Source organism: Coregonus lavaretus (assembly GCF_964263955.1).
Source record: "Coregonus lavaretus genome assembly, chromosome: 1".
Lineage (NCBI taxonomy): Eukaryota > Metazoa > Chordata > Actinopteri > Salmoniformes > Salmonidae > Coregonus > Coregonus lavaretus.
This window is the reverse complement of record NC_139988.1, coordinates 20,736,526-20,762,025: the sequence shown is the minus strand read 5'-3', so window position 1 is coordinate 20,762,025 and position 25,500 is coordinate 20,736,526. Positions and strand designations below refer to the sequence as shown.

The 25,500-nt window shown below is 43.8% G+C and overlaps 1 protein-coding gene across 1 annotated transcript; it reads right to left on the bottom strand.

Moving 5' to 3' along the window:
- Positions 1 to 872: 872 nt before the first annotated feature.
- Positions 873 to 24,734, bottom strand: LOC311127749 (tripartite motif-containing protein 16-like). Its single transcript, XM_084159620.1, has 7 exons — positions 23,859 to 24,734; positions 13,318 to 13,413; positions 10,123 to 10,203; positions 9,803 to 9,955; positions 8,921 to 9,092; positions 1,809 to 1,898; positions 873 to 1,617 (listed from the first exon to the last, which is right to left on the bottom strand). Exons 1-7 carry the CDS (start codon positions 24,717 to 24,719, stop codon positions 977 to 979), a joined length of 2,094 nt encoding a protein of 697 aa, XP_084015746.1. The 5' UTR covers positions 24,720 to 24,734; the 3' UTR covers positions 873 to 976.
- Positions 24,735 to 25,500: the final 766 nt, after the last annotated feature.

The following is a 25,500-nucleotide window of genomic DNA, read 5'->3' as shown; positions in this document are numbered from 1 at the left end:
CAAGGAGGCCTACAAACCTGATTCAGTTATACCAGCTCTGTCAGGAGGAATGGGCCAAAGTTCACCCAACTTATTGTGGGAAGCTTGTGGAAAGCTACCCGAAACGTTTGACCCAAGTTTAAACAATTTAAAGGCAATGCTACCAAAAACTAATTGAGTGTATGTAAACTTCTGACCCACTGGGAATGTGATGAAAGAAATAAAAGCTGAAAGAAATCATTCTCTCTACTATTATTCTGACATTTCACATTCTTAAAATAAAAGTGGTGATCCTAACTTACCTAAAACAGGGAATTTTTACTAGGATTAAATGTCAGGAATTGTGAGAAAATGATTTTAAATGTATTTGGCTGACGTGTAAACTTCCGACTTCAACTGTATATAGTACCAATCAAAAGTTTGGACACACCTACTCATTCAAGGGTTTTTCTTTCTTTTTACTATTTTCTACATTGTAGAATAATAGTGAAGACATCAAAACTATGAAATAACACATGGAATCATGTAGTAACCCAAAACGTGTTAAACAAATCTAAACGTATGTTATATTTGAGATTCTTCAAATAGCCATAGTGGGAACTCCTTCAAGACTGTTGGACAAGCATTCCAGGTGAAGCTGGTTGAGAGAATGCAAAGAGAATGCAAAGAGTGTGCAAAGCTGTCATCAAGGCAAAGGGTGGCTATTTGAAGAATCTCAAATAAAATATATTTTGATTTGTTTAACACTTTTTTGGTTACTACATGATTCCATCTGTGTTATTTCATTGTTTTGATGTCTTCACTATTATTCTACAATGTAGAAAATAGTGAAAAATAAAGAAAAACCGTTGAATGAGTAGGTGTGTCTAAACTTTTGACTGGTAGTGTAAGTATAAGTACACTGTGTGAGGCCGGCCAATGTGTTTCCTTGTCCATTACTTCTTGCATTCTGAAACTTCTTAAACTTGACATGGTAAATGTACTACTGACACATTGATCACTGATCAACAACAGAAGACACTGTGAAACGGCTGGAGGGTGCTACATCGGTGTTTGGGGGTGAGTTAGGGGGAGAGGAGATTTTCGGTGTCAGTGGCTCCCCAGGTCCAACAAGTATTACCACGTTCTCCTTCTTTGACAGCCAGAAGGCTGGGTAGAGGGGCTCTAGAAACTCAGCCTTGTATTTGTGGATGAGGGTCATGCCGACGCCATCATCCACCCCATAGAAGGCCAGTAGGCCACAGCTGTAGTCCACATAGACCCCAATACGTGTGAACTTCTCCACTTTCAGAGGGGTCTCCACATCACTGTGCCAGGCAGAGAAGCTGCGGCCATTCCATTGTAGACACCATGAGAAGTCATTGCCGGTAATGCAGCTGTTGTTCTTTGGGCCCTTGCGATCGATACTCTTGTAGGTGAGTCCGACGTGCGTGCCCTCACCACTCATTTCCACCTCGAAATAGTGTCGACCGACATAGAAGCTCTCTGTGGCCAGTACCTGGCGCCAGTTCTCAAAGCGCTCAAGGACACTGGGGTACGGTTGTTGCCAGGGTGTGGTGTTGGTCACCTTCCTGTTTTCCTCAGTCAGACGCAGGAACTTATGGGCTGTGTCTGCGTCAAAACTCACAGGAGCGGCATCTGCACAGTGTGGAAGAGAATAACAACAACATAACAGTAATGAGAGAGAATAGCAAAACAGGATCAACAACTTACGCAAGGCTAACTTTACAGATCCAAAACAACAATACTGACATAAAATATGAGTGTTCAAGTGATTTGAAGCATTGTTTTGTTTCTGTATGGACCTGACTGTGATAGAAGAGACTTACACTTTAGGAAGTCATCCCGCGTCTTTGGGTCTGGCACAGTCATGTGTTTGTCTGCAATTATTTCATGGACTGTGGTTTTTATAATCTTGTCTGATGAGTAGAGAGAGAGAAATGTAAGATGTTTTAGGGTAAATAATCACATTGGCCTACTTCACTTTTTAACTCCCAGGCATGAAGTTTCAATTTGAATGTAGCCAAAAAAAATTTGCAAGGACCATTTTTTTATTTATTTTTTTATTTAACCTTTATTTAACCAGGTAAGCCAGTTGAGAACAAGTTCTCATTTACAACTGCGACCTGGCCAAGATAAAGCAAAGCAGTGCGATAAAAACAACAACAGAGTTACATATGGGGTAAAACAAAACATAAAGTCAAAAATACAACAGAAAATATATATATATACAGTGTGTGCAAATGTAGGAAGTTATGGAGGTAAGGCAATAAATAGGCTATAGTGCAAAATAATTACAATTAGTATTAACACTGGAATGATAGATGTGCAAGAGATTATGTGCAAATAGAGATACTGGGGTGCAAATGAGCAAAATAAATAACAATATGGGGATGAGGTAGTTGGGTGGGCTAATTTCAGATGGGCTGTGTACAGCTGCAGTGATCAGTAAGGTGCTCTGACAACTGATGCTTAAATTTAGTGAGGGAGATAAGAGTCTCCAGCTTCAGAGATTTTTGCAATTTGTTCCAGTCATTGGCAGCAGAGAACTGGAAGGAATGGCGGCCAAAGGAGGAGTTGGCTTTGGGGATGACCAGTGAGATTTATTTTTTTTATGTGTCGGGGGGCTGGGGTTAGTTGGTTATACCTGGAGTACTTCTCCTGTCTTATCCAGTGTCCTGTGTGAATTTAAGTATGCTCTCTCTAATTCTCTCGTTCTCTCTGAGAACCTGAGCCCTAGGACCATACGTCAGGACTACCGGGCATGATGACACCTTGCTGTCCCCAGTCCGCCTGGCCTTGCTGCTATTCCAGTTTCAACTGTTCTGCCTGCGGTTACGAAACCCCTACCTGTCCCAGACCTGCTGTTTTCAACTCTTAATGATCGGCTATGAAAAGCCAACTGAGAGACCTGAGCCCTAGGACCATACGTCGGGACTACCGGCCGTGGTGACTCCTTGCTGTCCCCAGTCCGCCTGGCCTTGCTGCTATTCCAGTTTCAACTGTTCTGCCTGCGGTTATGGAACCCCTACCTGTCCCAGACCTGCTGTTTTCAACTCTTAATGATCGGCTATGAAAAGCCAACTGAGATTTATTCCTGATTATTATTTGACCATGCTTGTCACTTATGAACATTTTTGAACATCTTGGCATGGTTCTGTTATAATCTCCACCCGGCACAGCCAGAAGAGGACTGGCCACCCCTCATAGCCTGGTTCCTCTCTAGGTTTCTTCCTAGGTTTTGGCCTTTCTAGGGAGTTTTTCCCTAGCCACCGTGCTTCTACACCTGCATTACTAGCTGTTTGGGGTTTTAGGCTGGGTTTCTGTACAGCACTTCGAGATATTAGCTGATGTAAGAAGGGCTATATAAAATAAAATTGATTGATTGATTGAGATATACCTGCTGGAGCGCATACTACGGGTGGGTGTTGCTATGGTGACCAATGAGCTAAGATAAGGCGGGGATTTGCCTAGCAGTGATTTATAGATGGCCTGGAGCCAGTGGGTTTGGCGACGAATATGTAGTGAGGACCAGCCAACAACATTTACATTTACATTTTAGTCATTTAGCAGACGCTCTTAACCAGAGCGACTTACAGGAGCAATTAGGGTTAAGTGCCTTGCTCAAGGGCACATTAACGTCATTTAGCAGACGCTCTTAGCCAGAGCGACTCACAAATTGGTGCGTTCACCCTATAGCCAGTGGGATAACCACTTTACAATTTGGGGGGGGGGGGGGGGGGGGGGGTTAGAAGGAATACTTTAGCCTATCCCAGGTATTCCTTAAAGAGGTGGGGTTTCAAATGTCTCCGGAAGGTGGTGAGTGACTCCGCTGTCCTGGCGTCGTGAGGGAGCTTGTTCCACCATTGGGGTGCCAGAGCAGCGAACAGTTTTGACTGGGCTGAGCGGGAGCTGTGCTTCCGCAGAGGAAGGGGAGCCAGCAGGCCAGAGGTGGATGAACGCAATGTCCTCGTTTGGGTGTAGGGACTGATCAGAGCCTGAAGGTACAGGGGTGCCGTTCCCCTCACTGCTCCAAAGGCAAGCACCATGGTCTTGTAGCGGATGCGAGCTTCAATTGGAAGCCAGTGGAGTGTGCGGAGGAGGGGGGTGACGTGAGAGAACTTGGGAAGGTTGAACACCAGACGTTGAACACCAGACAAGAGCGTACAGGGTCACAGTGGTGGGTAGTATATGGGGCTTTGGTGACAAAACGGATGGCACTGTGATAGACTTCATCCAATTTGCTGAGTAGAGTGTTGGGAGGCTATTTTGTAAATGACATCGCCGAAGTCAAGGATCGGTAGGATAGTCAGTTTTACGAGGGCATGTTTGGCAGCATGAGTGAAGGAGGCTTTGTTGCGAAATAGGAAGCCAATTCTAGATTTAACTTTGGATTGGAGATTCTTAATGTGAGTCTGGAAGGAGAGTTTACAGTCTAACCAGACACCTAGGTATTTGTAGTTGTCCACATACTCTAGGTCAGACCCATCGAGAGTAGTGATTCTAGTCGGGTGGGCGGGTGCCAGCAGCGTTCGATTGAAGAGCATGCATTTAGTTTTACCAGTGTTTAAGAGCAGTTGGAGGCTACTGAAGGAGTGTTGTATGGCATTGAAGCTCGTTTGGAGGTTTGTTAACACAGTGTCAAATGAAGGGCCAGATGTATACAAAATGGTGTCGTCTGCGTAGAGGTGGATCTGAGAGTCACCAGCAGCAAGAGCAACATCATTGATATACACGGAGAAAAGAGTCGGCCCAAGAATTGAACCCTGTGGCACCCCCATAGAGACTGCCATAGGTCCAGACAACAGGCCCTCCGATTTGACACATTGAACTCTATCTGAGAAGTAGTTGGTGAACCAGGCGAGGCAGTCATTTGAGAAACCAAGGCTATTTAGTCTGCCAATAAGAATGCGGTGGTTGACAGAGTCTTAAGCCTTCGCCAGGTCGATGAAGACGGCTGCACAGTACTGTCTATTATCGATCGCGGTTATAATATCGTTTAGGACCTTGAGCGTGGCTGAGGTGCACCCATGACCAGCTCGGAAACCGGATTGCATAGCGGAGAAGGTACGGTGGGATTCGAAATGGTCGGTGATCTGTTTGTTAACTTGCCTTTCAAAAACTTTCGAAATGCAGGGCAGGATGGATATAGGTCTGTAACAGTTTGGATCTAGAGTGTCACCCCCTTTGAAGAGGGGGATGACCGCGGCAGCTTTCCAATCTCTGGGGATCTCAGACGTTACGAAAGAGAGGTTGAACAGGCTAGTAATAGGGGTTGCGACAATTTCGGCGGCTAGTTTTAGAAAGAAAGGGTCCAGATTGTCTAGCCCAGATGATTTGTAGGGGTCCAGATTTTGCAGCTCTTTCAGAACATCAGCTGTCTGAATTTGTGTGAAGGAGAAGCGGGGGAGGGGCATGGGCAAGTTGCAGCGGAGGGTGCAGAGCTGGTGGCCGGGGTAGTGGTAGCCAGGTGGAAAGCATGGCCAGCCGTAGCAAAATGCTTGTTGAAATTCTCGATTATTGTAGATTTATCGGTGGTGATAGTGTTTCCTAGCCTCAGTGCAATGGGCAGCTGGGAGGAGGTGCTCTTATTCTCCATGGACTTTACAGTGTCCCAAAACCTTTTGGAGTTAGTGCTACAGGATGCAAATTTCTGTTTGAAAAAGTTAGCCTTTGCTTTCCTAACTGCATTAGCATCAAATAGCCCCCGCGATATGCAACTTTTGGTTCCTAACTTCCCTGAAAAGTTGCATATCGCGGGGGCTATTTGATGCTAATGCAGTACGCCACAGGATGTTTTTGTGCTGGTCAAGGGCAGTAAAGTCTGAGGAGAACCAGGGGCTATATCTGTTCTTAGTTCTGTATTTTTTGAATGGGGCATGTTTATTTAAGATTGAGAGGAAATTACTTTTAAAGAACAACCAGGCATCCTCTACTGACGGAATGAGATCGATATCCATCCAGGATACCTGGACCAGGTCAATTAGGAAAGCCTGCTCGCTAAAGTGTTTTAGGGAGTGTTTGACAGTGATGAGGGGTGGTTGTTTGACCGCGGACCCGTTACGGATGCAGGCAATAAGGCAGTGATCGCTGAGATCCTGGTTGAAGACAGCGGAGGTGTATTTAGAGGGTAAATTAGTTAGGATGATATCTATGAGGGTACCCATGTTTACGGATTTAGGGTTGTACCTGGTAGGTTCGTTGATAATTTGTGTGAGATTGAGGGCATCTAGTTTGGATTGTAGGATGGCCGGGGTGTTAAGCCTATCCCAATTTAGGTCACCAAGCAGTACGAACTCTGAGGACAAATGGGGGGCAATCAATTCACATATGGTGTCCAGGGCACAGCTGGGGGCTGAGGGGGGTCTGTAGCAAGCGGTAACAGTGAGAGACTTATTTCTGGAAAGGTGGATTTTTAGAAGTAGAAGCACAAACTGTTTGGGCACAGACCTGGATAGTATGATAGAGCTCTGCAGGCTATCTCTACAGTAGATTGCAACTCCACCCCCTTTGGCAGTTCTATCTAGACAGAAAATGTTGTAGTTGGGGAGGGAAATTTCAGAATTTTTGGTGGCCTTCCTAAGCCAGGATTCAGACACTGCTAGAACATCAGGGTTGGCGGAGTGTGCTAACACAGTGAATAACTCAAACTTAGGAAGGAGACTTCTGATGTTAACGTGCAGAAAACCAAGGCTTTTACGGTTACAGAAGTCAACAAATGATAGCTCCTGAGGAGTATGAGTGATACTGGGGGCTGCAGGGCCTGGGTTAGCCTCTACATCACCAGAGGAACAGAGGAGGACTAGAATAAGGATATGGCTAAAGGCTTTAAGAACTGGTCTTCTAGTGCGTTGGGTACAGAGAATTAAGGGGGCAGATTTCCGGGCGTTGTAGAAAAGATTCAGGGCATTATGTACAGATAAGGATATGGAAGGATATGAGTACAGTGGAGGTAAACCTAAGCGTTGGGTATCAATGAAAGAGATAGCATCACTGGAGGCACTGATTGAGCCGGTCTCTGCGTGTATGGGGGGTGGAACAAAGGAACTATTTGAGGCAGTTTGAGAGGGACTTGGGGTTCTACAGTGAAATTGTATAATAAGAACTAACTGGAACAGCAATAGGCAAGGCATATTGACATGGGAGAGAGGCATAAAGCAATCACAGGTGTTATTAGAGAGAGCTAAGACAACAACTGGTAATGGCGATAAAGTTTGGGCTGAAGCTAAACAGAATAAACAGGACAGGGTACCGTGTAAATGAACAGTCCAGCAGGCATCAGCTGTGCAGCTGAGTGATCATAAGGTCCAGTGAACAGCAATATGTGAGTCCGAGAGCAGTTCAAATTGGTGCTTCAGCACAGCGAGCAGGAAGCTCGGTTGTAGTTTGTGTGTGCTAGCGGGCCGGGGCTAGCAGATGGATCTTCGTGGTCGTCGCAACAGGAAGCCTGTTGAAACCACAGACGATTACGTCGGCAGACCAGTCGTGATGGATCGGCAGGGCACCGTGTCGACTCTAGGAGGTCCCGTCCGTTTGACAGAGAGGTAGATAGCCGGGAGATGTGCTTGACTCAAGGCTAGCTCAAGGCTGATTAGCCAACAACAGCGTTCATTTGGTTGCAGCTAGCTAGTTGCGATTATCCAGTGTTAAAGGTCCAGTGATTCAGTGATTCCGGCAGAAAATCTGATAGGTTCTGGGTCGATAACTCGCTGTGCAGACAGTGCAGACTGGCCGATAATAGTCCAGGCTAGAGCTGGCTGGTAGGTAGTGCAGGCCACGGACAATGGAGAAAAAGCCGCTAACGGTGGCTAATTGCAAGTAGCTAGTTAGCTGGTTAGCTGGCTACTCCCGTCCAGTAGACAGAGAGGTAGATAGCCGGGGCTAGCTCAAGGCTAACTGGTGCTACGGGGACAGTGGTGATTAGCCTACAGCAACATCCATTCGACATCCATTCGGTTGCGGCTAGCTAGATCCGGTGTTAAGGTCCAGTGATTCAGTTATTCCGGCAGAAAATCCGATGTTCTGGGTGAAAACCGCTAACAGTGGCTAATAGCAAGTAGCTAGTTAGCTGGCTGGCTAGTTTCAACTGGAGATTCTAGATAAAGGTGAGTAAATAATAGAATCCGTTCCACATTGAGTGAGGCGGGTTGCAGGAAAGTATATTTAGTAGAAGGATGAAAAGTGTGATAGGGAAATATATACGTAAAATACAAAAAAAATACAAAAAACAGGCTATTTACATGGACACACAAGAGAACACGACCGCACTGCTACGCTATCTTGGTTACATCTATATGACATTGGGCAAGAAAGAACACATTGCTACATATTCACTGTAATACTCATCTCTTTCAGGCGACATTTTTTGTCCTTATGATGTGGTGACTCACACAGCTCACAGCTGGGCTTCACTCTAGCGATGGACAGTCCCAGATTAGACACTCTCAACTGTTTTTATCTTTCTGAGACTTCAGTCTACCTGTTGTTACCAGAGCTCTACACCTATGACACACTGTCTGAAGTATTCCTCAGGTCTGTAGACAAGTATGAACACATACGATGTCCCTGGCTATCTGGAGCGCAAAGCTGAAGTGTTATTCTTCCTCTTGTAACACTGTCACTTCCTGTTTACTTACTCCTGTCTGTATGACCAGGGTGAGGGATGCCGTGGTGTGTTGACCACAGGAGGTTGGTGGTACCTTAACTAGGGAGAGCGGGCTCGTGGTAATGAATGGAGCAGAATCAGTGGAATGGTATCAAATACATCAAACCCATGGTTTCCAGGTGTTTGATGCCATTCCATTTGCTCCGTTCTGGCCATTATTATGAGCCGTTCTCCCCTCAGCAGCCTCCTGTGGTGTTGACCCTTCCCAGCAAACAAGCATAGATCGGGACTTGCAGAGGCTTGCCACCAGCCGCCATGGCAGTTTTTTCCACTCACCATTGTTGCAGCTCTCTTTGAGTGTTTCTATGTAGTTGGACAGCAGCTTCTCACACAGCTCCTGTGTGGAGGTAACAATCACTCTGCTGAAGGAGTTGAGCTGGTCCATGAGGCCGATGTAGACCCCAGGTAGGGTCATGTCAGGGCTGTCCTTCTTCCACTCAGAGTACTCCTGTAAAACACACAACACAGCTCCGTTCACTATTTTCTACCTCGTTGGCAATTAATTATGAAGTGTCATTAATGGCGCCCTGTCCATGGGATGTACTTATACATCAAGCTGCCTCGCACTACAGAAACAGGAGATTTGCGCCTGTCCCTATGGGCCATTCTGGCTTGTCCAAGGCTTACTTATTTACTTATCGTTAATGGCAGCCCGAGTGAAAACGAATGATGAAACATGGCTCGGGTAAAACTTTAGATTAGTCATGTTTCATGATTAAGTTAATACGTAAGATAGCAGCGCTTACGCAGCACATATGACAGTTCAGGTTTGTGAATTAATACGGAGTCATTTGGCATTGTCTACACAACCATCTCAGAATCCACCAGACCGGAGGGAACCACCTTACCTGTAGGAAGTCATGTTTCATGATTAAAGTGTATACGTATGATAGCGGCGCTGTGGCTTGAGTTAAGGTTAGTGAATAACACTGCTGAGTCACTTGGCAGTGGCACCACAACCTTCTCAGAGTTCATGATTAACCACCAAAGAGCTCTTGGCCCCTGCGAGTAACTGTATGTGCAGCCACTACTTCAAAGCTAACCACCATGAGAACCATGAATGAGTGAATAACACTACCGACTCCCTTGACACCCCCTCCATCTCAGTCTCCATCATAAATCATCATAAACCCCCAGACCAGGTGAGAACCACCTTACCTGTAGGAGGTCCACGTCGTTCTTGTTCTTCGAGAGCTTTTTCAACTGCTCTTGTGTCTTCTTCAGCTCAGTGCACTTCTTCTCCAGGTGTACCTTGATCCCCTCGGCCTGTCTGAGAGCCTGCTTCTTCTCTCCCTCCAGGATCTCTGTCACCTTTAAGTTTAGGTTCAGGTTTAGGTTTATTTGAAAATCTTGGTTCATATGCAAAAACATACATAAAGTGTTATGTCATACAATATATATTTTTTAAAGCAGGTAAAAAGAGTAGATCAAATGCATTCAACAGATAAGCATACTACTTAATCAATAAATAGGGTTACCTCTCTCTTGGCCCGCTCCACCGCAGCCTGCAGCTCCGTAAACTGGCAGTCAATCACTTCACGGACCTCCGTCACCGAATTCTAGATGGGGAGATGCCAAAAATGTTTTCGGGTCAGTTTCATAATTGCGTATGTATTATCAGGTATATGGGCGTAAGGGATGAGTTGACGGCTGATTAGTGTTAGATAGAGGTAATAGATTCAATCATAGCCGTGGGAGGTAGGGGTGCTGAGGGTGCTACAGCACCCCTGAAAAATCAGAATAAAAAAATGTATTATTATTAGAAAATATTGTTTTTCACAAAAGTATTGCACTGGCCTTTACTAGAATTAGCGGACGATATAGACATCTGTAGCACGAGCCAAAAACATTTTTCAACATCTTCACTTTGGCAAAAAAGTAGTTGTATGATTAAGAATTCAGGATTCAACAGTTGGAATTGTAAGAGTTGTTGCCCTGTCCCTTTCTCTGCGATTGTCATTCTAATGGAATCCATAAAGAACAAAACCCTGTCCTCAAATATTTACATCAAAAGGTGCGAAGTTATGGGCAAAGACACAAAACATCCACATCGTTAAATATTTTATTGATCAAATAACATGGGAAACTACCCCTTTTTGTGCAGTATTAATTTACCATCCATACAAACCACTTAATGTAAATGTACATTACTGTATTGTACATAGGCTGGCCATCTAGGTTTGTATCTGTAGACTTTCCATCACCATGAAGAAAAACAATGCACAATACAGTAATTGAGTACATTGAGACATCAAGTGGTTTGTGATGATGTGGCTCAGTTGGTAGAGCATGGCACTTGCAATGCTAGGGTTGTGGGTTCGATTCCCATGGGGGATCAATATAAAAATGTATGCACTCACTACTGTACATTGCACTGTATAAGAGTGTCTACTAAATTGGAAAAGGAATGAATAGACCATTTCAGTTTTTACATAGAAATAAGTTGCATTTGGAAAAGTATTTCAACAAACTGGAAAACATGTATCAAGCAAGTATTTTTATATTCCACAAGTATTAGCAGATTAACTGTTTTGTACAGATAATTATCAGACTCAAGTTACAAATGCTGGTAAACACTCAAATACATTTAGTTAAAATTGTTCACTAAAGTAGTGCACTGGGCCTTTACTAGTCCTGTATTAGCGGACCAATATAGACATCTTCAGCGCAGGCTAACATTCTTTTCTAGCAGCACCCCAACCCCAAACTACTTCCTACGGCTATGGATTCAATTGGCTTTGTCTGTTCTTGTAATTATTTTTCTATGCTTCAGGTATGTACTGTCCGCTTACACAATCAATCCCTGGGGACAAGAAATGTTACTCTGCATGACTTGAGTTTCAAGTTTTATTAGTCATATGTACGGGATAGGCATGGTATACAGTACATCATCCAACAAAATGCTTACTTGCAGGTTCCTTCGACAGTGCAACAACAATAATAAATAATAAAAGATAAGAATAGGAACATAAAGTAAATGGCTCAGTAGAATATAATAAACATGTTAGCATCAGTATAATACAGGAAGGCACAATTTATTGTATCGTCCAATATTTACACTTGTATTGGGTAAGGGGGGAATGGGGAGCTGTGTATCAACTGAGCAGTATAATAAGAGTCTGGTAGCAGCAGCTGTAATGTGTGTGTAGCATGAATGTATATGTGTGTGTGTGTATATCTGTGTGGGTGTGTGCATCAGTGAGTGCATGTGTACTAAGGTGTGGAGAATCAGAGCAGGTGGTGTCAGTCCAGTTCAAGTCTTCAGCAGTCTGATGGCTTGTAGATAGAAACGGTCTCTTGGTATCAGACCTCATGCTCCGATACCGTCTGCCCGACGGTAAGGGAGTGAACAGCTCGTGGCTGGGGTGTGAGGGATCCTTGATACTGCGTGCCTTCCTCAGGCACCGTTTCGAGTAGATGTCCTGGATGGGTGGGAGTACGGTCTCAGTGATGTACTGGGTCGTCTTCACCACCCACTGGGAGGGCCTTGCGGTCGTGGACAGAGCAATTCCCTTACCAGGCCGTGATACAACCGGTCAGGATGCTCTCGATGGTGTAGCGGTAGTATTTAGAGAGGACACGGGGCGGCTTACCGAATTTCTTCAGCCACCTTAGGAAGTAGAGACGCTGTTGCGCCCTCTTGACAAGAGTGGTTGTGTTCTTGGTCCATGTCAAGTCCTCTGTGATGTGGACACTGAGGAACTTAAAACTCGTGACACTCTCTACTGCAGTCCCATTGATGTGGATTGGGGCATGTTCCCTCCTCTGCTTCCTGAAGTCAATAATCAACTCCTTTGTTTTGCTGACGTTGAGGGGGAGGTTGATGTCATGACACCACAATGCCAGTTCACTTACCTCCTCCCTATAGGCTGACTCGTCGTTGTTGGTTCTCAGGCTTACAACCGTGGTGTCATCAGCAAACTTGATGATGGAGTTGGTGTCGTGCAAAGCCACGCAGTCGTGGGTGAACAGCAGAGGACTGAGGACACTCCCCTGGGGGGCCCCTGTGTTAAGAGTCAGTGTGGAGGAGGTGTTGTTGCCAATCCATACAGCCTGTGGTCTGCCCGTCAGGAAGTCTAGGATCCGGTTGCAGAGGGTGGTGTCCAGACCCAGAGCTCTGAGCTTGGTGTTGAGCTTGGAGGGAACAATAGTGTTGTATGCTGAACTGTAGTCAATGAACAGCATTCTCACATAGGTGTTCCTCTTGTCCAGATGTGTTACTGCTGTGTGAATAGTGATGGAAATGGCATCTTCTGTGGATCTGTTGGAGCGGTGGGCAAATTGGAGTGGGTCCAGTGTACCTGGCATGCTAGCCTTGATGTGGGCCACACAAAGCAGTGGATTTCCTTTACCACGCCTGGGTAAACCTGTTGGGTTGGGGTGGGTGGTTCCGATACCTGGGGACTTATAGATCAGAGGTTTTTCTCTTTCTCGTTCATCAGTGTTGTTTACTGCCTGTGAGACATTGTGACATGCCTCTGTTTGTGTGTCACACACTGTGTGGGTTACCTGGAATCTGCAAACACTCTGATGAAGCAATGCTACATAGCACTTTGTTGACAAGACAACAGTCAACAGACACATCTATCAGCAGGATTGTCAGGGGTCGACATAGTCTTAGCATTTGACATCATCCTTTAAACAGGTAACAAGGACACTGCAGCATACTGTACCTCAAAGAAGACAGTGTTGACTTGGAGTTGGTTGATGGCATTCTCTGCTGCTGCCACTGTTTTCACCATCTCTGTTTGTTTATCTCGTAGTTCCCTCTGCCAGAAAAAAGAAGGACAGGAAGAAGGAGAGGAAGACAAAGAGAGGAAAATTCAGTAACTCATTCAGCACAAATATGTCCAATTGTTATGTGACTCTTATCAGCACCTCACAATCCTTTTAAGTTGCACCCTCCACTCGCCATCCCCCAGAAGCGATGCTTGAGAGTCTACGGCAGGGGTCGGCAACAGGCATGTACAGTGGGGAAAAAAAGTATTTAGTCAGCCACCAATTTTGCAAGTTCTCCCACTTAAAAAGATGAGAGAGGCCTGTAATTTTCATCATAGGTACACGTCAACTATGACAGACAAATTGAGGAAGAAAAATCCATAAAATTACATTGTAGGATTTTTAATGAATTTATTTGCAAATTAAGGTGGAAAATAAGTATTTGGTCACCTACAAACAAGCAAGATTTCTGGCTCTCACAGACCTGTAACTTCTTCTTTAAGAGGCTCCTCTGTCCTCCACTCATTACCTGTATTAATGGCACCTGTTTGAACTTGTTATCAGTATAAAAGACACCTGTCCACAACCTCAAACAGTCACACTCCAAACTCCATTATGGCCAAGACCAAAGAGCTGTCAAAGGACACCAGAAACAAAAGTGTAGACCTGCACCAGGCTGGGAAGACTGAATCTGCAATAGGTAAGCAGCTTGGTTTGAAGAAATCAACTGTGGGAGCAATTATTAGGAAATGGAAGACATACAAGACCACTGATAATCTCCCTCGATCTGGGGCTCCATGCAAGATCTCACCCCGTGGGGTCAAAATGATCACAAGAACGGTGAGCAAAAATCCCAGAACCACACGGGGGGACCTAGTGAATGACCTGCAGAGAGCTGGGACCAAAGTAACAAAGCCTACCATCAGTAACACACTACGCCGCCAGGGACTCAAATCCTGCAGTGTCAGACGTGTCCCCCTGCTTAAGCCAGTACATGTCCAGGCCCGTCTGAAGATTGCTAGAGTGCATTTGGATGATCCAGAAGAGGATTGGGAGAATGTCATATGGTCAGATGAAACCAAAATATAACTTTTTGGTAAAAACTCAACTCGTCGTGTTTGGAGGACAAAGAATGCTGAGTTGCATCCAAAGAACACCATACCTACTGTGAAGCATGGGGGTGGAAACATCATGCTTTGGGGCTGTTTTTCTGCAAAGGGACCAGGACGACTGATCCGTGTAAAGGAAAGAATGAATGGGGCCATATATCGTGAGATTTTGAGTGAAAACCTCCTTCCATCAGCAAGGGCATTGAAGATGGAACGTGGCTGGGTCTTTCAGCATGACAATGATCCCAAACACACCGCCCGGGCAATGAAGGAGTGGCTTCGTAAGAAGCATTTCAAGGTCCTGGAGTGGCCTAGCCAGTCTCCAGATCTCAACCCCATAGAAAATATTTGGAGGGAGTTGAAAGTCCGTGTTGCCCAGCGACAGCCCCAAAACATCACTGCCCTAGAGGAGATCTGCATGGAGGAATGGGCCAAAATACCAGCAACAGTGTGTGAAGACTTACAAAAAACGTTTGACCTTTGTCATTGCCAACAAAGGGTATATAACAAAGTATTGAGAAACTTTTGTTATTGACCAAATACTTATTTTCCACCATCATTTCAAAATAAATTCATTAAAAATCCTACAATGTGATTTTCTGGATATTTTTTTCTCATTTTGTCTGTCATAGTTGACGTGTACCTATGATGAAAATTACAGGCCTCTCTCATCTTTTTAAGTGGGAGAAATTGCACAATTGGTGGCTGACTAAATAATTTTTTCCCCCACTGTATGTCTTTCCTTATCATATGTAAGACTCAATTATTTTTGTAATTTGTTTTGGTGCAGATATGCGTTTAATATACTATCAGGGTAAAAAAGTGTCTGATCACAGAAAATTCCATAGAATTATAGAAAAGTACCATCAGTCACTAAAACAGCTGTTCATTCTTTAGGAAGTATCAGAATAGAAATGCATTTTACTGTGAGTTATAATTTCCAGAGCTTGCGTTGTAAAACAATAACTTCAAAAGATGCCATGATTTTGACTTTCATTATAATCTTGTTTACGATCTGTTTATTATGTTATGTAAATAAGTGACGAGAAATTATGAAGAACGACCACAACCTTTCATTTCATCTGGTTTCTGTATTTACATTCAACAACAGAAAACATTCCAAAATGTGTAATTCAAGAGTGTTCACTCATTAGAAAATTTTAAATGAGTTATACGTTTGCAAAATGATGAAATATACTTTGTGATGATACTGAAGATTATACCATGGGCCTCTAAGTCTCGGAGGCCTAACACAGCTTAGTATTACTTACTGTGTTTGGCCTCTGAGACGCAGAGGCCTATAGTCTGCCCTGTAGATAATCATGGCATTCTGCAACGAATAGACAAGGTATAGGCCAGGATTGTCCACCATGCTAACAGGCTGTTCTTGCCATGCATCTTCTGGTGACCTATTGAAAACAGTACAATGATATACCAAATTAAGATGTGTGATGTATGCCTTTTGTTTTGATGATAAAACAAAAGTAACCTACACACCTGTGGAAGTTTGTTGCTTTCAGGGTCCAGCTCCAACTAACAGGTTGAATACCATGTGCCTTTGTTGTTGTTTTTTGAATGGGTAAGGGGCTCTAGATGATTCTAACAGCCAATCAGGGCTGTATGTAAATATATTCAAATTTCTATCCCCATGCCCACACAGTCGGACTGAGCATTTCAGTGGCTCAAGACGGCTCAGGGAAATAAATTATAAAAAATATACAGTGATTTATTGGACATAAAGTGATGATTTAAAAATGAAATTAGAAAGACTGCATGGAGGCTTTAATACCTTAGTTGCTCTACTTGTGCTAGTGGTTATTGTATTGTGTACAGTCAATTCATTACCTCTTTTTCGGTCCATTACAGAACCACTACCATTCTACGTCTCCGTGCATCCTTTCGTGTGTGAATAAAGACTCCCTGACCAGCAAAACACGTAAAGCCGTGTCTCTCTCTTTCATGGTCGTTTGAGACGGGTTTGTGACTTTGCTGACACCACTACACTCTGGCGGCCCACAGAGACCACACAGGATACTTGCCACACAGCCCACCTACGGTCCTGTGGAGTATGGCTCCGGGGTACGCAGTGGACTACCACCATTTGTATTATGCCCCCGCCATGGAGCCTGTGGGAGCCCCACACCTGACAACAGCGCAGCATGGACTATTTCCCACGGGGGGCCAGTATGAAAAATAAAAAAATAATGTATACACTCACTAACTGTAAGTCGCTCTGGATAAGAGCGTCTGCTAAATGACTAAAATGTAAATGTAAAATGTATATAGCCCCTCTCCTTTATGTGGCTGATTGTGGGACTCAGACGTCGATCGGCTGCTGCAGGAGTTTCGGGTGTTTCTTCTCCACACCGAACCGTGGAGGCGGAAGCCATTATGCATTTTCCGCCTGCCGTAATCTTGCAGGAGTTCCTGCTACGCTACCATCCTGAATTGTTGGACTTTTCCCCATCCCTGTTACACAAGTGTGTGGCCCAATGTTGGGGGAGCCAGTGGCAGCCTGCAGAGACTTGCAGCCACCCAGGCTCTGCATTGCAGAGCAGCATGCTCTTCCACCCCTCCCAGCTCTAGAGGTGGCCCTGCAGTTCTACTGCCAGCCTGCAGAGCAGTGGTCACCCACGCAGGAGCTAGCTCAGCCAGCACCGGTACCAGCTCCTCTGCCATGGCCCCTGTTGGCAGCACCAAGGCCTGTCCAGCGACCCCCAGGACTACAGACAGTCCAGTCGCCTGGGCTGGATCATCGGCCCCCGGGACTACAGCCAGTTCTTTCGTCCTTGGTGCTCCAGCCAACACTGCAGCCGACGAGAGAGATGGTACTCCAGCCACTGCCGCAGCCAGAAACCCAACCTGTCCCTGATATATGGGCCCTCCAGCAGCACCTGCCCTGCCTGCTGCTTCCTCCGATGACCGGTCACACCACTGTCACCAGCTACTGACAGCACAGCTCCACCAGACCCAGCCACAGCCCTGGGTCCCATCCGGGATATCCAGGATACCCCTGCCCAGCACAGCTCCACCAGACCCAGCCACAGCCCTGGGTCCCATCTGGGATGTCCAGGATACCCCTGCCCAGCATGCACCACCTGACCCAGCTCCAGCCCTGCTCAGGCCGCCGCTTGACTTTTTGGACATACCACCACTGAGTCCTGACCCGGCCTTAACATTGGGTCTACCACCAGGGCCTGCTCCAGACCATCCTCCGGTTCCTGCACTGCCTCTGTTGGGGAACCACCGCCACCGTGCCTGGGTGTGTAACTTCTGTGAAGCTGACTTATTCCACTCTAACCGGGGGCGGTGTCAGTGGGTCACAGATCAGCAAAACACGTAGAACAGGTCTCTCTCTTTCACCAATCTTAATAATTCATTTCAATGTATTTATTTGACCAATTTATCTAAACATTTACTATGCTGCTGCGTCACATGAACAATGTGTTTTCCTCTCTGTTTCTCTACTATCAGATTATGATCCGATTTCTGTGATGTTTTATAGAAATGGAGCTTCCAGACATTTACGAACATTTATCTATAATTGCTTACAGCCATGAGAAATATTGTGAGATCTCTAGACAACTTACAGAGGCAATTATTAGGCCATTATCAGACCATAGATGGGCTAAATGCACATTTCAGGTGGATGTGTTTGTGTCAATGCACATTTTCATGAGACTCGCGTCTCATCATTCTAGAAACCTGTGCTGCTGTGCGGTAGGCAGGGTTGGGTAGGTTACTTTCTAAATGTAATCCGTTACAGTTAGTAGTTACCTGTCCAAAATTGTAATCAGTAACGTAACTTTTGGATTACCCAAACTCAGTAACCTAATGTGATTACTTTGTTACTTTTAGATTACTTTCCCCTTCAGAGGCATTAGAAGAAGACAAAAATGTATATTACCAATTGAAAGACATCTATTGCAGGATAAATCAATGTTAGAGTTTACATAGCTGGCCATAAATGGATGTTACATTTTACTTTATGGGTTGGTTATGTAGGCTTCTTCTAACCAATTGCTTAATACTACATAATAATATGATTAGGCTATATCTTTACATTAAAAACCAAAGTCTGTCAGATTTCCAGTCATTACAATTAATTTAATACCCCTTGATCTTCAGGAATAGGACTTGGATTATGGAAATATAGATTAGCCAAATTGTGTTCTTAAATTAAACTAGTTTTTGACAATATGAAACACAATACCACAGAGGAGTTTAGAAGGGAACTCCCTCAAACTTTTATTCAATAGGCTGGGATCCGCACTATGCAGCTGTTGTAAGGGCACATTTTTCACTGGTCGCAAAAACAATGATTAATAGGCAGTTTAAGCTTCTTCAATTCAACCATTATTGGGTTAAAATATAGGTCTACATACAGTGCATTCGGAAAGTATTCAAACCCCTTCCCTTTTTCAAAACATTTTTATATTACAGGCTTATTCTAAAATTGATTAAATTGTTTTTTTTCCCTCATCAATTTACACACAATACCCCATAATGATAAAGCAAAAACAGGTTAAATTTCTGCAAATGTATCACATTTACATAAGTATTCAGACCTTTTGCTATGAGACTTGAAATTGAGCTCAGATGCATCCTGTTTCCATTGATCATCCTTGAGATGTTTCTACAACTTCATTGGAGTCCACCTGTGGTAAATTGATTTGAGTTAGACATGAGTTGAAAGGCATACACCTGTCTATATAAGGTCCCACAGTTGATGAGGTCGAAGGAATTGTCCGTAGAGCTCCGAGACAGGATTGTTTCGAGGCACAGATCTGGGGAAGGGTACCAAAAAATGTTTGCAGCATTGAAGATCCCCAAGAACACAGTGGCCTCCATCATTCTTAAATGGAAGAAGTTAGGAACTACCGAGACTCCTCCTAGAGCTGGCCGCCTTGCCAAACTGAGCAATTGGGGGAGAAGGGCCTTGGTCAGGGAGATGACCAAGAACCCGATGGTCACTCTGACAGAGCTCCAGAGTTCCTCTGTGGAGATGGGAGAACCTTCCAGAAGGACAACCATCTCTGCAGCACTGCACCAATCAGGCCTTTATGGTAGAGTAGCCAGACGGAAGCCACTCCTCAGTAAAAGGCACATGACAGTCCGCTTGGAGTTTGCCAAAAGGCACCTAAAGATTCTCTGGTCTGATGAAACCAAGATTGAACTCTTTCGCCTGAATGCCAAGCATCACATCTGGAGGAAACCTGGCACCATCCCTATGGTGAAGCATGGTGGTGGCATCATCATGCTGTAGGGATGTTTTTCAGCGGCAGAGACTGGGAGACTAAACATTTATAAAACCTGTTTTTGCTTTGTTATTATGGGGTATTGTGTGTAGATTGATGAGGATTATTATTTTTAAATCCTTTTTAGAATAAGGCTGTAACGTAACAAAATGTAAAAAACGTCAAGGGGTCTGAATACTTTCCGAATGCACTGTACATTTGTGAACAGCCATCCACAACAACCACAATCTGTAATGCGCAAATATTTAAATGAGAGAGCAGCAGTGGATTCACATCAATGCGCTATGTAGATATCAATAATAAGTGATATCCATATCGCCTGTAGGCTACACCACTGCTGTCGTCCTTACCTCCAAGTTGGATAATTGTGGGATGCCGACAGCAGTCACATTATTGGAAGACATAGCTTGGACTGTAGCCTACAAAAGCTTATTCCTGCTCTTCTTTTATTTTTCAAATTTTTTTTTGCTATTTTCCCGCGATCCATCAAACGCATTTGGTGTGTCATCATAGTGGTCTCTAACTTGTGGTCAGACTCGCTCAGGTGGAACAAACTTAAACTTGCAGCTTTTTTCAATGCTGATTTGAATGTCATTGAGAAAACAGAAATGTGTCAAATAATCATCCTTTCTGAATTTAAAAGTAGTCCTAGAAGTAATCTAGTTTTCAAAAGTATCTAATCTGATTACACTATCTTTGCTGGTAATGTAACTACAGCTAGTTTTTTGTAATCCGTTACTTCCCAACCCTGGCTGTAGATATGATGTGTTATCATTATGAGCACCCTTTTGAAAGGCAACATTTTGAAAAAAAAACAGGCAGCCCAGTGTGTGATTGTTAATGTTGCATGTCCCTATTCCTGCCTCAGTCACTCAAGAGCTAGCCTGGTGCCAGATCTGTTGTGCTGTCTTGCCAATGACCTATGGTCATTGTCAATGATGGAGTTAGCAAAACAGCACAAACAGATCTGGGACCAGGTTACTCAACATCTGCTCTTGTGTCTTTCCCTCAACCTTCCCCTCAGTAGATTCCTGTTCAGGTCTGAACAGGCTCTCATTGCTCTGAAAAGACACCATATCTTGTTCTAAAGATAGGAACAGCAAAGCCACTCAACCTCTTTGGGCTTAAACCATTTGTAGATTATGCGTGAATTTGAATTATGTCAAAGACAGGGCCATGGTTCAGTCCAGAATGTTGACACCTTTTCCTGAAGGGATTTCCATTGTCCTACATTATCTCATCATTTGGCACAGAGACGCATATCTCATTTCACAAAACATTACTTACAGCTATTCATCTTTTGTGTGTGGTCCTCTGTAGCTCAGCTGGTAGAGCACGGCGCTTGTAACGCCAAGGTAGTGGGTTCGATCCCCGGGACCACCCATACACAAAAAAAATGTATGCACACATGACTGTAAGTCGCTTTGGATAAAAGCGTCTGCTAAATGGCATATTATATTATTATTATATTATCTTGTCATGTTGCGAGACAACAGTTAGAACCCTTGAAGGGAAACTGAGTCCAAAATCGTGTGTCTCAAATGTCAACCGAATGATCTTGTTTTGATGTTCCCTGAGCCAGCATTAAACAGTAACTCAACAAAGATAGTCAGATACAACTAGATAAATGGCACATACTGTTGTAGAATATCAGCACAGACAAACGACTCTGCCTCCTATTCCATAGTGTGTAAAATCAAACAATTCCACCCTTATTCCATTGAGTTATGTAATTCCTCAAAAATAGGTATTTGCTCATGAACACACAAGAAGAACATGAGGAATGAGCTGTAGACGAAGAGGAGCTTTTTTGTTTTGCAACAACAACTCACTGTGCAAATAACAGGTGTGAGCTACACTGTCAAGCCCAATGTGCTGTCATTACTTAAAACTTTTGAGGAAATCCATTGCACCTACTATGCAGTATCTGAGTACAGTTAATTAAAGTGATTTTGTATTTTTACTCAAATCTATAGAGTTACTGTTTTGAGTTGTATCAGCTTGACATTTTTGAGTAACGCACCCACTTGCAGGTAAGGTTGCAAAATTCCCAGGTTTTCCAGAAATCCTGGTTGGAAGTTTCCTGGAAAAGGAAGCAGAACATCTTGGAATTTTGTGAAAGTTACTGGAATTTTGCAACCCTAGTTCCAGGCCCTATGTGGCCTGAGGTATGAACTGGGGTACAATTATGCACTTATAACTAAAAGGTACAAAGGATGACCTTACAGGGTACCACTACAGTGATAAGTGTTTGTACCCCTTCAGGAACAAATCTAAACCCATTTTTCTTAGAGTGTAATACAATAGCCTGAAACTCATGGTTTACAGGCCACATCAGGCCTGCCTGTCATATTATGCTGTCTTGCAATTTGATGTGTAATTTCTATTGGAATCCAGCCAGTGTGGTGATATCCAACTTTTGGAATGTATATGCACAAACATAGATATTGAAACAAAACAATTCTAAAAAAATCAACCTGCAATAGAGCATGCTGGGAAATATAATGATGTTGTGTGGTTTTGGTTCAAAGTTATGGGTATGAGTTTCAGGCCTCCTGTATTTGAGGGCCTACTAAAACTAGGCCCTCAAAATAAGGCCTTATGAAATACGTATGTCATTGTGTTAATGATAACATATTCACTTAGGATCTCACTTGGTGAAGTCCATAGGACTGAAAATGGATGAATGCAACAATGACTCTGCCACTGACAAATACAGTCATGGATGGTAACTCTAGAATTTACTCAAAAGTCAAGGCACTGGGAAATATTTTAATAATGCTTTACACTAAGCAGTTTAGAAGGTTTAGGTAGTCTCATATCTTAGTCTTCCCAACCCTGCCAGTCAGTCTGAATGCAGGTTGCGGGTGAATAAAAATTCACAATGTTGGATATCCCCACTCTGAATTACACATTACTTTGCAAGCCAGCATAATGTGACTTACTGGCCTGATGTGGACTGTAAACCAGGAGTTTCAGGCCACTGTATTAGGGTAAAACTAGGCCCTCAAAATAAGGCCTCATGAAATATGTATCCTATTGTCTTAAAAATATACATTTTAATGATAATATAGTTGCTTTGGATCTCACTTGGTGAAGGCCATAGGGCAAAATATGTATGAATGCAACAACCATGTCTCTGTCATTAATCAATACAGTCATGGATGGTAACTCTACAATTCACTCGAAATGCAAGACAACCTGGGAAATATGCAAATAAGGCTTTACACAATGTGTTAATTTAACACTGAAAAGTGTGGACCCGTATAGACATTGGAACAGTGTTAATTTTAACACTCTCAGTGTTGATTTAACACTGGAGAATTTGCTGTGTTGTACCAGCAGGGGTTGAAGCTCTCTCTGTGACAGAATGCACTAAGAATGTCAGTCCATATACAATTTTAGTCGTAGTTGGACTCCATCCTTCTCCCTGTCCTGGCTGACAGAAGTGCTGACATAACCCCTACTGTTAAGACCTACAACAAGTCAGACACTACTATATATAGCCTAGCTGTTGGCAAATGTGTGAAGGCTCTAGTTGATCCAAGTTCATTATTAATTAAGAGCAGCTGCCATTGATGCAGGCCAAATTCATTACGGCATAAGACTTGGGTAAGATATTGTGGACTGATGAATGACATCTTTATATACCATGGATAAATCATGAAGTTCGTCATATTCTCATTAAGGATACTAATACAAGCTCAGTGCAGGCTACCATGACAATGGCCAATTTATTACTACACGTGCTCGTGCTGGTGAAATGTTCCTGGATGTTTTAAACTTCCACACCTGTTGTAGTGCTTTGGATGAGTTTGTGAACAAAACATCTAGAAACTTAGGTGAACCTTTACTTACAAACATGAGGTGGCCAATTTACATATATAACAACACCACACAATTGATATGGTGTTCTGTAATTTGAGAATGGTGTGGTCCTATGCACAAGGTGTTTCCTTTAGATATCAAATCTATGCAAATGTTTGTTTGTGAATGTTTATCAAAGAAAGTGAGAGAAAGTGAGAGAAAGGGGGGAGGAGTGAGTGAGAGACAGAGAGAGGGAGAGAGAAATAAACTGAGAATATGAGAGAGGGTGAAAGTATGCACACACGAGAGAAAGTGCAATACCTCTATGGTTCTGCGCGCCTCTACCACAGGCACAGTGTTGTGTCCCCTGTGGTCTTCTGTCACACAGTCCTGACAGACACACACAGCATCAGCACAGCAGAACAGCTCCAGGGGCCACTTGTGGCTCTCACAGGTCCGTCTCTCGATGTCCCTCAGCGGCTCCACCAGACGGTGGTTCTGGAACTTGGGGTTCTCCAGGTGGGGCCTGAGGTGGGCCTCGCAGTAGGACACAAGGCAGGTGTGGCACGACTTTAGGGCCCTGCGCGGGCTCGTCTCCATACACGAGTCACACACAACATCATCGGACCCCAAAGGCTCTACTTTCACCTCTTCTTCCTTTGCGTTCTCCTCTTTTGATTTCTCTTCCTTTGATTTCTCGTTCACCCCATTCTTCACATCCTCTTTCAATTCCTCTGCAGGCTGTGGAGGGTCACCCTCTTTCCTTTTCTCTTCCTCTGTTTTTTTAGGGTCCTCTGCTTCCTTCAGGTCTTCCTGTATCATTGACTCCTCTGGTTTTTTAGGGTCCTCTGCTTCCTTCAGGTCTTCCTGTATCATTGTCTCCCCTGCGGTCTTTGAATCCTGGGCTTCTATGTCCTTTTCCTTTTCCTCTTTCGTTTTGATCACCGGTGGAGACTCGGCCACTATTCCATTCATCGTTCCATTCTGTTCCACAGGTGCAGTTTCAGGCTTGCCAGAGCTCTGTAGACACTGAGTACAGCCTTTACCTTTCTCCCCCAAGCAGGAAGCACAGACTGAGTGGCCACAGGTAGCGGGCTTGTCCTTCTTGAGAACACTGGAACACACAGTGCAGCAGAGTTTCTGGACTGGTTTGGATTTTGACTTGGTTTCTGTGTCTGCCATGTCTCTCTCTCTACAGTAGTTTCCTCCCCTCTCTTACTCTCTCTCTCTCTCTCTCTCTGACGAACTCCCTCAGCCGCTCCTGTTCCGTTCTGTTCTGCATCTGTCTCTGGATAAACTGAGTTAGTTTCTTCCTGGATCCCTCTGGAGAGTCTCCCAAGCCACACCTTAATCATGGGAGCGTCAGCCACCTCTCTCATAGTTTCAGCCAACTACACACACGAACACACTATCCACACACACACACCTACATGAAAAAATACTATAGGTATACTATGGTACATATACTATAGTATTCACTGTAGTGTTTTTGCAGACTAATGTTGTATATACTGTAGTATTTACAGTTAACTAACGTATAAATACTGTAGTAAAAGAAAACTACAGTATATACTATAGTATTTACTGTAGTGTTTTTGTGGACTGTACTAAATTGTAGTATTTACTGAAGTGTTTTTCCGGCATTACTGTAGTGTTTACTATAGTGTTTTATTATCTTTGACATAGAAGTGGTGGTTTTCTCCTTCAGGAAACCTACTGGAGAAATACTAAAAGAGCACATTTTCCATAACCTGTAGGTAGGTACAGTGGCCTGTAATTTTCATCATAGGTACACGTCAACTATGACAGACAAAATGAGAAAAAAAATTCCAGAAAATCACATTGTAGGATTTTTAATGAATTTATTTGCAAATTATGGTGGAAAATAAGTATTTGGTCAATAACAAACGTTTCTCAATACTTTGTTATATACCCTTTGTTGGCAATGACACAGGTCAAACGT

What these genes read in the sequence shown, in the direction of transcription:
- LOC311127749 (XM_084159620.1), bottom strand. Translation starts at nt 24,719, where the DNA reads ATGGCAGACACAGAAACCAAGTCAAAATCCAAACCAGTCCAGAAACTC. An exon ending in TCAACACTGTCTTCTTTGAG is followed by an intron (nt 10,204 to 13,317) that starts GTACAGTATGCT and finishes CTCCCCATCTAG; the next exon opens with AATTCGGTGACGGAGGTCCG. An exon ending in TGGAGCGGGCCAAGAGAGAG is followed by an intron (nt 9,956 to 10,122) that starts GTAACCCTATTT and finishes CTAAACTTAAAG; the next exon opens with GTGACAGAGATCCTGGAGGG.